Source organism: Peromyscus eremicus, chromosome 22 (genome assembly GCF_949786415.1).
Source record: "Peromyscus eremicus chromosome 22, PerEre_H2_v1, whole genome shotgun sequence".
Taxonomy (NCBI): domain Eukaryota; kingdom Metazoa; phylum Chordata; class Mammalia; order Rodentia; family Cricetidae; genus Peromyscus; species Peromyscus eremicus.
In genome coordinates, this window is record NC_081437.1 from 8,177,316 (window position 1) to 8,190,521 (window position 13,206).

Below are 13,206 nucleotides of genomic sequence, written 5' to 3' on the forward strand. Positions count from 1 at the left end.
CTGGCCTTGAACTCACAGTCATCTGTCTGCCTCTGCCTCCCCAGCACTAGGATTAAAGGTACGAACTATTAGGCCCAGCTCAATAGACATTTGCTTTATGTATTGGTAAATCATGCAATTAGCTCGCTGTGAAGCAGGAATTAAAATGAAGATTTCAATAACACACACACACACACTTTTGTGCAAACCCTAAAAGTGAAGATAATTTCCCTTGAACTCACTCTTCCTCACAGTTTCAAAGGAATTCACCAGTGGGGGCCATGGGCTTCTGGAGCAGGGAAGACACCTCCGCCTCCCCTACCCCTGCACTACACATCTCCATTACTGTTAGTGTCAGGAGGCAGACAGACTGGAAGGCTGGGGACGTAGGTCTGACCCACTGGCAGCCACAAGCTCTGTGTTGGTTCTGTGCAGTTCCCACGCACAATTGAGAATGAACATCTCTTCCCCGTTCTATTTCCCTCATCCTCAGTTTCCTTCACTGGAAGAAAGCATCATCGACTTTCTTCTCTTGGGTATCTAAGGTCCTAGGAATGCGGAGGTAAGGAGCATCTCCCTACTGTCAGGAGCTCCTGTTCTCATAGAAAGAGGCAAAGAATAGGCCAAGAAGCACAATAGTAAGTTTGCAGCTGTTGGAGCAAAGGGCACAGTGAGGCCACCAGTAAGACTCTCACCCACCACGGAAGGCTCTCCCTTGTGCAGATAGTCAAGAAATGGCAGCCACTTAGAGCTGATCTCAGATGATCTCCTTCAATCCACAAGGCTAGCCTAAAATGAAAGTAGTAAGGGCTACGATATTCTCTTTCCTTCACTGGGGGAACAGAGCTACTGCCCAAAGGTGATCCGCTAGGGTTTGATTCATCAAAATTTTCAATATCAAGAATGTCTGATTTATACAGACATGTAGATGTGCATTGGATATCAGTTACTCAGTCCAGAGGCACAGAGGTGAGCAATGCAAACAGAAATCCCTTAAAGATTACATTCAAGTCCCCCCACCCCGTGTGTGTGTGTGTGTGTGTGTGTGTGTGTGTGTGTGTGTGTGTGTACAGAATGTCTCTGCAATGATACACTGGGAACAGGGATCGTCTCTGGGGAAGGGACAAGGAAATTTGGAAAGAAAGGAAAATTTTCTTCTCTAGTTTATAATTTATGTGCATGAGCTATTTAAAAATTATTTAGAAATAATAAAAAAGGAATTAGGTGGAAATGTGACTGCTCCCTTATACAGAGGGACAGTGACTTGTCTCTGGCTAGGGATTATAATAGGCTCCAGAAATCCCTGTCAGAGAGAGAGAGAGAGATGACCCACTGAATCCACACAGATCACAGACGTAGGCACCAAGAGCCCCAGATTAATGTTGTCTACACAGTTACTGCTCAAGAGAGCCCTCTAATAGGCAATGGGACACATTAAAATTAGAGGTTCCTTAGATTGGGCCTTCAGCGGGGACTCAGTACTCCTCATGCAGAGAGGCAGGTGGGCCCAGTAGCCCATACCCACAGAGCAGGCGGTGAAAGACACCCTCGGCAGTTTGATTCCATGGAGTCACCGCTTTACCTTGCAGCCTTCCTGCTGTGCTGTTTCTGGTGTTCACTTAGTGCCCATGACTTCTTGTCTCAAGCTTCATATCCATAGACTGGTGGCTTCACTAGCTTTGGAAACCTCTGCCCTGCTGGAATCAACATAGAGCAAGTGGTTGCCTGTGGGTCAGACCTACTCCCCAGGCCTTCCCGTCTGTCTAGCTCCTGACACTGATCATAATGGTGATGTGTAGTGCAAAAGGAGATGTCTTCCCTGATACAGACAGCTTTGGCCTCCACTAAATGATCTCTTTTAAAACTACCAGGAAGACTGAGTTCAAGAGAGATTGTGTGTGTGTGTGTGTGTGTGTGTGTGTGTGTGTGTTCGTGGCTCCTTGGTCTATAAAAGCCCACACCAAAGGTTAACAATAAGAGAGAAAGATAAAAAGCCTTGGCGTTATACCTAGATTAATGATGGCAAATGTGTTTGATTGTGAGAATGTGAGTGTTTCAACAAAGCTAGGTAATAAGGAACATCAATAAAACTGTCAGCACTGGCCAGTTTCAAGTAGATAAAAGAACAGAATAATTGGTACAGAAAGACAACTCTCTAAATTAGGTTAGATGAATGGAAATACCCTTTTCTTTTAAGCCAAGTCATGAGGACATTAACAACAGTAAATGATTCAATTATGGGCCATTTCAACCAAATATGATCTGAGCTGCAAACATGATTTCCCCCAAACTCTCTTTTATAAGATGCAGACATGATACATATCAACAGAGACAGGATGAAGGGACATGGGAGAAAATAGGGGGCCCACATCTTCACTAAGGACCTATGGTAAACCCACTGTTTCTGTACATGTATTTCTTCCCTATGACTATCCCTTCTGCAACAAAATAAGTAGTTAAACAAGCACACAGTGAAGGGAACGTACACATCCACACCCACATAATGGCAGGCAGGAAGGAGGCTTCAGTGAGTGGCCCCCAGTCTCTCCGGGTTCAATCCTGTTTTTTGTCTGCTCGTGGCTGGCACTTGGTGCTGTTAACTGTGGATGATTCATTTCAGAGGAACTGCTGTGCTCCTACAGACCATTTAAAAGGAAATGGGGGGGTTTCTTGGCTTATTTCTCATGGAGCATTTCAGCAAAGGCTCTTTGGGATAGAAGAACTTCTTGATGGGGGCGGGGCTCACTGCTCTCCAGCTGAGTCCTCAACCCATGCAGATTATCACTTCTAGGAATAAACATTGACTCCATTAGGGCAAAGATGAACCTCCAAATCTGGACAGTAAAGAATCTGTGTGTCTGGGTGTCACAAGTCACAAGTAGTTATACCAGGTTGAGAGTCTGGAGTAAAGAGCACAGATTTTAAGATCAATGTTTTTGAACATCTGAATGCTGTTACTCTTCATTTTCTGGACTCAGTGCACTTGTGGAAAATCTGACACATCCACAGATGTCTAGGGAGCACTCAGGGTGAACATGACTGGAATCCTATTGCCTAAGGGATATCCCACAGAGATGGGTCAGCACCTTGCAGCTGGGTGTGGCTTTGGGAGGACAAAAACTCCCGTTAACATCCTAAGTGATGTTTCATACTCAAAACTGAACATGGGAATGTCTAGACTTAATTTGGGGCACCTCAGAAAGGCTGTGGACATAGCTCAGCGGTGGAACACTTGTCCAGCATGCATGAGACCCAGGAATTTATTTTCCAGACCTGAAAAAGAGGAAGGGAGGGAGGGAGGGAGGGAGGAGGAGGAGGAGGAGGAGGAGGAGGAGGAGGAAGAGGAGGAGACTGACAGCCTGAAGATGCTCGAGTGATTAGCATAGGACTTTAACAGGTAGCTAAGTGGGGAAAGAGAGAATTTGAAAAGGCCACAGAGGGATGCCTTTCCTCAGACTTGGTCTTTTAAGTACCTCAGTGATGTAGTTATAATAGACCCCAATCCAATGTTCTGGATGTGATTAAATTTGACATGGAACACTCCTTTCCTCTTTGGGGATCTAAGAGAGAAAGAGGCCTTGATCATGAAGTTAAGTCTAGAACAACCGCCTTCAACTTTCAAACATGGGTTAATCATTTATGACATTCCATTTTTCTTGCTTGCATAGCATGACAATTTCTGCCTGCAATACTGAGAACTACCTTTTCGTTTGGATGTTCCCAGAGAGTACACACCCTGTCTACTTAATTTAGCTTATCTATCCTGCCATTCCTAAATATTCAACGCCTCTAAGCTGTCTTGGATAATGATAACAGGATCCCCTCTGTTGTGGAATATTAATTTAAGATGTGTTACATTTGTTTATGCTGTGGAATATTTGTTTGATGATGCAAAGATGTATTGCACTCTTTTATGTTATATTTGTTTAACTCTGTGAAGCTGTGTTACTGTGCCTGCCTAAAACACCTGATTGGTCTAATAAAGAGCTGAATGGCCAATAGCTAGGCAGAAGAAAGGATGAGTGGGGATGGCAGGAAGAGAGAATAAATAGGAGAACTCTGAGCGGAGAGATCGAGGAGCAGGAGGAGGAGGAAGACTCCAGGTGCCAGCCACCCAGCTACACAACCAGCCATGGAATAAGAAGGAAAGAAAGGTATACAGAAATAGAGAAAGGTAAAGGCTCAGGGGCAAAAGATAGACAGGATAATTTAAGAAAAGTTGGCTAAAATTAGTCAAGCTAAGGCTGGGCATTCATAAGTAAGACTAAGCCTCGCTGTGATTTATTTGGAAGCTGGGTGGTGGGCCCCCAGAAGAGTAAGAAAAACAACCAACTATACCCCTCTGCTCACAGGAGCCTCTCCCCTCCTTCCCTGAAGTGCAGTCCAGCCCTCCTTTCCAGTACAAGCCCCGGTGCTCCCTGGAAGCTATGCATGCTCTTCCCGGTCCAGTTTCCTCCCTGGCCACACCCAGTTCTGAACTCAATGTGAATGTGCCATTCTTTGATGCCTTCTTCCAGCAAGATGTGCATTCCTAATGGAAAGCAATGTTCCAATTCTTGTGAATATCGTTTTTCCATTTTCGACTTCCCAGCCTCCTAATCTAGCAACATGCCAAACTGGGCACAATTGTTGAGAAGCATTGGTGGGTGTCGTTCACTTGAGTAAGCGAATCCCATGTAACAACATGACAACCATGCTTGATTAAATAACATGGAATTTAGAAAAGGCCAAATCTTCAGTTAGGACTTTGGATCCTGGAGATGCTACCCTCTGGCAGAGCCAAAGTGCCATCTAAAGGCTTGAATGCCTGCCATGAACATAAGGCTTCAGTGTCTCTAACAAAAAGAGCAGGGCAGTAGGAAAGATCATTGTCCTGCTTGGCTTATGTTAGCTCTAGTTTCAAACCAGGACTTGCTTACGGGTCCACATTACAGACAGCTGGAGAGGGGGCTCCAGCCATTCCTGAAACAGGGATCAGGGGCTTTCTAAGAGAATGAAAAAATAGATCTGTGTATTTATGAAAGGGACTCTGGGGTCACCTTTGGACTAAAAGCTGGGAACTCTGGCTTTATGTTCCTATTAAAAGCTTTCTGAAGAAATGAACGAACAAAAATAATAACAACATCAGGAGGTCCTATTTCCCCGTTGAAAACTCTTTATCGGGGCTCTAACAGAGCAGAAGACTGGAAGGGAGCTTGTAGTGTGGTCTGAAGTGTATCACGTGCCCTCTCAGCACCCACTTCCATGTGAAGGTGAAGGCGTCAAGCACTCGGTGAAGTGAAAATCTCCACACACGTGCTGTCTTTCCAGAGCCAAGCGAAGCTGGCTTCATCACATCTGTCTCCTTGAGCAGCCAGAGGAAAACCCAGCAGGAAGCTGCAAAGAGCAGCAAGATTTCAAAAACATACCTGCAGAAAGGCCAAAGGATTTGATGGATTCTGCCCCAAAGAAGAGAGATTTACTAACTGTCTTCAAACAGATGAAGGGCTTTACCCAGGGCCAGCGAGAGCCTGGAGGCCATGTGTCCTCACTCTGCACCCAATGGTGATAGGAGAAGTCGGGCTCCGACAAGAGAAGCTGTTAACCTTGACACACTCAGGACACAAAGCAGTGGCTGTGGGATGCTCCAGAGTGTCTGGCTGGGGACTGCTTCATTTGGGGGAGGGGAAGGAAGGAAGAGGAAGGAGTAAACTACATCTGGGTCTCAATGCTACAGGAAGTAATCTCTTAGACCTGGCACACATCCACATGTTCTGTTCGTCGTCTCCTTCACTGGCTCTGCTCTTGGTCCTGGCGAAACCTGCCCTCCCATTGTTCCTCTGAAGAGCCTGCCTGCTGCTCTCAAGGTGACTCTGAGGAACTGCACCCACCTCCCTGCTCTTGGGTCTCCAGGCTCTGAATATTTACCGAGCATCTTTGTATACATGAACGCCGTCCCCAGGCTGTGTTCTGATGGCGATCCTTCCGTAGCACTTTCCCCAGGTTGCTTCAGTTTGGATTAGGTTTACACCGAGTGACAAGAATGGAATCTCCAAAACTATGTCCAAATACAATTCCCTAGTGCATGGCCCCCACCCCCACCTTCTGGGCAAGGAATCTGAAACTAAGCTAGTTCTGATGGACTCCTAAGGCCATGCGCTTTCCCACAGAAGACACCAGGCACTTTCAGCATCATGTGACTGTAGAAAGGAGGGGTGGGTAAGCCCTCAACTTATATTGTAGATTCTGTACACTTCTCAGCTTCCACTTCCACAACACACAATTCCATCAGGACCAGTTTCAACTGTGTATGCTGTTTGTAGGGGAGAAAAAAAAGTCCCTCAACTTATATTGTAGATTTTGTACACTTTTGCAGACACAGGTTTGTAACCCCAACATCCAATGGGGCCTACTCCTTACAATTTATGTTGCAGTTTAGACTCTGAACAATCTGAGATGAACACTGCCCATGGATGAAAAACAGAGGAAGAAGACCCCACAGGTCAGGTCCTAACCATCTCCCATCCAGAGGGCCTGTAAATAAGGAAGCATTGCCATATTATTATAATGAATAAACCACACGCCGATGACAGCAAAGGCAGAAATGGTAACTTTTGATCATAATAAGAAACAATTGTTTACACATTTGAGAGTTAACTTGTTTATACGTCTGTTCCCTGAGCTAATTATACTTTGACCTAATTACCAGGTGAGCCAATAGTGCCAGGCTTACCAGGGAACCAAATGGTTGCTATTCATGATGAAAGCCAAACTAAGGGATGCCTCAGGCTGGGGCTCGCACAAAATTCGGTGTGATATTAGTGAAACATCTATGACAACACATGCCCCCAAAAGTCCATTTCCGCTCCTTCTATCAGCTGCAGATATTACCCATTCTTGGCCATGAGCTCTGACGAATGTCTATTACACTGAAGAATAACATCACATGACCGGAAATGACCTTCAGGGCCATCTGGCCTGACCCCTTACATCTGGGGTCAGATTCCCTGGTTTAGCCAAAGCACACACTAGTCAAATCCCATTATGGTGACCTGCACAGGATGTGCAAGTAGTGGAATTTTATTAGACAGTTAGAAATCACATTATATCCTGCTCCAGCGGATGTAAACACCCAAGCTTCCTAACAGCATGCTAGCAAGAAAAAGAACCTTTGGAACACCCTAGAAGAATGGGGTGTATTTATACTGTCACCCCCACACCTTTCTAGACACTCTTCGGAATCTGTGTGTGTTATAAGATGTGTGCCACATCTGTGGACTTCTTCTTCCTGTTGATGGGGCTGGAGCATGGAGACAGGGTTGCTGAAATGGTGCTGGGGGTGGAGTAATAGAGCAGTGAACCCTCAGTTAGGCCTGGTTACTCTCCTCTCACTGTTTCACAGAACACAATTAGCATTTGCACCCAAGAAAGGGAGTGGACAAGGACCTGAGAGTAGGATCCGTCGTCTGTGGCGCAATAGGGTAGTTTGACAATTGATTCTCTGGGACTTCTCTCTTGCAGACTAGCTGTGGTTTAGTCTCCTCTGAGTCTTTCTTTCACCCTCACAAACAAATCTACCCCCAGACCAAGAGCCCTCTCAGCCCGGGGCACAGGACTGGAGAACAGATGACTATAGTACAAACAGAGCGTAGCGCGAGATTACCGAGCGTCCACCCACCTCTCACAGAAGGGAATCCCAAGTCCAGAACAGCAAAGGGAAAATAGAGTCCGCTTTGCTTTAGTGCAACACATGCTAGTACTTTACAGATCCTGGCATGTGTCAGCGTTTCTAAAGTAAACTCTGTTTTCTTTAGATGAAAGAGATTTTTTTAAAAAATGGACTCAGAATTTAACCCGATGAAAATTGCTTCGGGTATTTGCATGCAATAAAGCATAGAAGCAAAATGAAAAAAAATCAATTGCTTCTGATTTATTTATTCACTCACTGTCCATCTCCTTTCTCTCTAATGTAAAAAAAAAATGTTGTTTATAATTTTGCAGGCCGTTAATCTTTTTGAGGAGAAAGAAAATAATTCAAGCCTGCCATTGGTTACTCAGCATCTTGGCACAGGAAATGCATGTTTAATTAAGGTTAGGGGAAGAACAGGAATAAAAAGGAATTGATTTTTGTTTATCAAACATTTTTTCCAATATCTACAATCAGGACACTATTGTAAACTCTCATGTCTGATAAGCTGGGCTCACATACTATGCTAACAATGTTTAAGGCAACTACAAGCCTTCACTCTTTTGTTTGTTTTATTATTTTTTTCTTATTTTTCAAGCTGGCCTGAACCTGCAGGCCTGAATGTGCAGGCCTCTTGGGTTCAAGGCATCTTCCTGCCTCAGCCCTCAGAGTAGGTGAGATCTTGGGTAATTACCACCTGTGCTGGGATAAGTTGCTTTTCTTAACCTGGCTGGTTTATTTTACTTTACTTCTGTAGGTCCTAACTATTTCATACTACATATTGTTAAATCCTCAACTCTTCAACAGCATATTCTATTCTTGGCTGACAACAGAGAAGGGAAGTTGGGCATGCCAAACATAATTGCAATAAAGAGCAGAATATATAAGAAACCAATTTTGAAAGGATGCTTAAAGCTTTTAACCTATGCCAAATCATCAAAATCTATTAAAAGAGGACCCAGCTCTAGCGTGGTCTCCATATGCACATGATTATGGAAATATTCTGAATACCTGCCGAGACTGACAATGAATAAGCCAGATCAAAGTTATAAGGTGCCACTATCGCACGTCAACCTAGAGCAGCGGTCCTCAACCTTCCTGATGCTGAGACCCTTTGATACAGTTCCTCATGTTGTGGTGACCCCCAGCCATAAAATTATTTCATTGCTTCTTTGTGGTGATATTGTGTTCCCCAAAATATTGTGCACCCTAATAAACTTATCTGGGGTCAGAGAACAGAACAGCCACAATATTAAACATAGAGGTTAGGCAGTGGTAGCACATGCCCTTAATCCGATCACCTGTTAGGCAGAGTCTCTGTGTGTTCAAGGACACAGCCAAGTGGTGACCCGAACCTTTAATCTCAGTACCAACCATAGAGACCTGGAAGTCTGTATAGACAGGCAGTGACGAGGAAGTCATGTGGTTGGGTTTACAGCCAATGAGAAGGTGGAACAGAAAGGTAATAAAAAGACAGGACACAGGAAGAAGGTCTCTCTCTCAGGGGAAGGACAGCAGCGAGTGGTAAGGTAAGGTGGTCTTAGCTCTTGGCTACTGCTCCATCTCTGGGCTTTTAACTCTTCATTTGGCTCTGTGTTTCTTATTTAATAAGACCGTTTAGAATTACATCTACACTTCTTCATGACTGTCATTTTGCTGCTGCTACAAATCATAATGTAAATATCAGATATGCAGGGTATCTGATATGCGAACTCAACGGGTTGTGACCCACAGGTTGAGAACCACTGCCTTACAGCCTTTGACCTTACATAAGTTTCCTCCAATCACAACCTTCACCTAGAGACTGTATGTGTGTGTGATTGTGAGTCTGTGAAATAGCCAAGTTTTCCAGCTGGGAGAGCTGAAGGACAGGAACGTCCATCTACCTCTCACTTGGGGATAAGACCCCAAACACCATTTCTTTCCCTCATCTCTAAGGGGAAGCAGTTACTGTCTCCATTCACTCTGCCAGGCCACTGCCACCAACTCTTCTGTCTTGCTGCCCACAGACAGAGGAGAAGGGGAGGAAAGACGAGGCCAGTCAATGCATTCAGTCCTGTTTACTCACTACCCTGTCTAGGGCTTAAGTCCGCCATAACTGCCTTGCACCTGTCTGAACAAAGCTGCATTTCCTGGTCTTCTCTTCCACCCTGGCTGCTCAGTCTCCACCACACTTCAATTTCTGCACTCAAAAGATATTAAGTGAGCAAAGGGGGCGGGGGGAATCAAAAGAAGAGGATGCAAAAGGGAGAAAGAAGAAAAATATAAATATCAGAGAAAACCTATGTTGTCTCATCTCATTGGCTTCATTTGCCTTTTAAATAACTAGTAAAATGAACCTGTCAATGGTCCAAAAATATGAGATTCTAAAGTCTGCCACCCTCTTTGTTTCATTTCTGAATACCGTTAGACCAACTGGTTTTACTTCCTTCTCAACATACACAACACAAAGCCCACAGAAGCCTCCTGGGAGAGGGTGCCACTCCACCGACACCTGTCCTGCCTGCACACGCCGTTTGGAAATGCCTGTGCTATTGGCCTCTCAGCAAGTCTGAAATCTCCTTCTGCTCCACCAGGAACAGATGGCTGGCTCCTTTTGGTACATGGGCACAGCATCTTCAAAATAACCTTCTCCTGCTAAAGCATGCCAACTAATTAAATGTCACTGTGCTAATGTCCTGTCCACAACAGGAAGGGGGAGACCCAGAAGACCAAGGATTGACACACAGGACAAGGGTGAGAGGTCATGCTCTCCTACCTTCACCTGATGACCCCGAGAGATCGATGATCACATACACTTTTCCTTCGGGCTCCAGATCAATCTGCAAGTAAGAAAACGACAGTGGGTCTGTTAGTACACGGCTGGGCAGCATGAGGGTTCCACATCCCCACCCTGAACTGTTGTAACCCAGAGTCGCAGCTCCATGCATTCATCAGCCCATGGTGTGCCAAGAGCGAGGTGAATTAGGAATGAAAGAGCATCCAACAATGACCAAACATCTACCGTGCTGTACTATGAGGTCCGAAGCACACCCAGAAGGGAGCATCCATCAGCGGTCTTAAACTGGGAGGGATCTTGCTTCACAATGGACACTTGATGACTTTCTAGAGGCATGACTGTCTAGACATGACTGGCAGAGAGAATGCCATAACTGGCATCTGAAGGTAGAGATGCCAGGGAAGCCACAGGGTGTAAGACAGTCACCACAACTGAGAATCGCCCAGCCTACCAGGTCAACTGCATGGAGGCTGGAAGGCTTTGTGTCATCGCGTTCTACAGATAAGGAAACTGCTCCAAGGTCTAAGCTAAGTGGCAGTGCTGGGATTCGATGCTGAGATCACCCACGGGAACTTGTGTCCTTTATTCTATATAACTGCTTCTCAGGAAAACAAGAGACGTGTTCGACGTCACTCCTGTTCTCAGTGGTTCAAATCTCACTGTAATGTTAAGAAAACAGAACAGTGATGAGCCCGGCTAATAAGAGGGAGAAAATAAACAGTGAGCAAACATTGAAGGATCCTGAGAGCAATAGAGAAGAGCAGTTTGAGAAGAAACAACAAAAACAACGGCTCAGAAAGTGCACCTTACTTTACCCTGACCCCCTTAGACTTAGGTCATGAGTTGGCTACATGGGTGTTTTGTGATCCGCAGATGCCAGCTGGCTTATAAGGAGAGCCAGTACTTCTAAGTCCTTACCAACGGCATCTCTTTTCATGCCCAACTTGCTCCCACCCCTACTGGAGCTCAGCTAACTCCTATACAGAACCAGGTTGATGAAACCAGGCAGTGGGATGGGAACCGGCAGACTGGACCTCTTAAGACATCACTGCAAGGCAGGAACTCTTGCTGCAGAAAGTGTGCTTTCCATATGGGAGAGTAGTAACTCGGGAAGCCTTGGATCTCCAAGTCCACACCATGACGCTCTCCCACCCCCACTGTCCATCTGTATACACAGAGTTCCAATGGGCTCAGCAGTGCCAGGCTCGCTCCCCAACAAGCTGTGCATTTTCTATGGACAGGAACCACCATCCCTTCCTGTCATTTTTCCACTGTTCCCAGCAAAGAGCAGTGCATGCTTAGCGAGTAATTCTTAGGAAGAGGCAGCTCGGTGGACGTCTTCTGATCCTTCAAGGTCAAGGACAATGAATGCCTCCTCCCTGAAGCTTTTCCAGATACTCCCATCAGGCTGCATTCCTCCCTCCTCCGGGTCCCCACAGCACACCAGTCGCATCCTAATCACAGTTTTTTATTACACTGTTGCACAGTGTCCATGTAGTTATCTTCCCTGCCACATTTCCAACCTCGGCTCACTTCTCTTGGCCAGAAAACACCCAATACCCATTTATGGAGGTGGGAAACAGCTCTAGATTCTAAAGCATGTTCTATATCCTTCACCCCTTCAAGCCTTCATGCCCAAAGAGGAAAACAGACTTGTGATTTGTATGAAGTAGCGATTGCACAAGACTGGAAGAGGAAGACCGAGGCGGCCACACAGTGAACATCTAATATGAGCACCTGCGTGAGGCAAAGAAAATCAAGTTGAATGGATGCTCTCTCCAGGTCACCCAGACCCTTTCCAGAGCCAAGGTTTCCCTGCTGCACAGCCAGACTTAGCCCCTCATGGCTGGGAATGCTGATTACCTGATTCACATTTTCATTTGCATCAAGCGATCTCCCACGGATGAGGTCCCTGGAGGAAGTTCATGCACTCCGGTCAGAGAGTGAAGAAGGGCAGTGAGCAGATTTGGGCCACATTTGGGGACACCACAGGATCCACTTGTCTGAGTGTGGGCTCCAGATGAGAGCCACATCCCCAACTGGGGATCCCACATGATGTTTTTTCACATCATTCCACCTCAAGAGTTCATGATTTTAAATGTGTGCGTAAAGCAAAGTTTCCCCAGAGCTCTCAACCACTCGTATGGCCCCATCATAAATATACTCCATCCCTGGCACGGAATTACAAACAGAAAAACCAGTCGTGGGCCCTGCTGAACAGCGCTAAAGCAGAATTCTGTCCCTGCCAAAGTTCAAAATGATCAGGAGCCTTTTTGACCCTCGAGAATGGAATTCAAATAATGTCTGCCTTTTGGAGATTAGATCATCTCCACTAAACCCCCAAACAAAACGAAACACTTTCTCATATCCTCCAAGTCAAAGATTTCCCACGACTGCTGACTGTATTGGTGAGGCACAATGCTATCTGTGAAAGGCAGGGAGGGGGGCAGCGAGAGAATGAGATGGGCAGCGAGGCCTATCCAAAGGCGGGCACGGAGCCTATCTCTGCAGAAGGGGAGCGAGGACTCAGAGCAGGGAGGACAGGTCATTGACCATAAACTGTATTAGGATATTAACATTCAAGATAGCTATCAGAAACCGTTTTAGCACCCACTGCTCCCTCCCTCAATGCTAGCGAACTGCATTTCCCGACCGAAAAATAGAAATGAAGCCGTTAAACACGCCAAAAGCAACAAAGCTTTGCAGAATGAGCAGATGGCTGCAAAGCTCCGGCCAAGCCCCAGTCAGCCAAATGAGGAGGCTTTGAGATTCCATCCAGGGT

At 45.8% G+C, this 13,206-nt stretch overlaps 1 protein-coding gene across 3 annotated transcripts in view; it reads right to left on the bottom strand.

Annotated features, from left to right (window-relative positions):
- The window catches only part of Prkce (protein kinase C epsilon), a 512,360-nt gene that overhangs the window by 310,236 nt on the left and 188,918 nt on the right, over positions 1-13,206 (bottom strand). For all 3 annotated transcript variants that reach the window (XM_059248231.1, XM_059248233.1, XM_059248232.1), the window contains exon 2: positions 10,404-10,467. In XM_059248231.1, the coding sequence (XP_059104214.1) occupies positions 10,404-10,467 (64 nt within the window). The remainder of the gene's footprint in view (positions 1-10,403; positions 10,468-13,206) is intronic.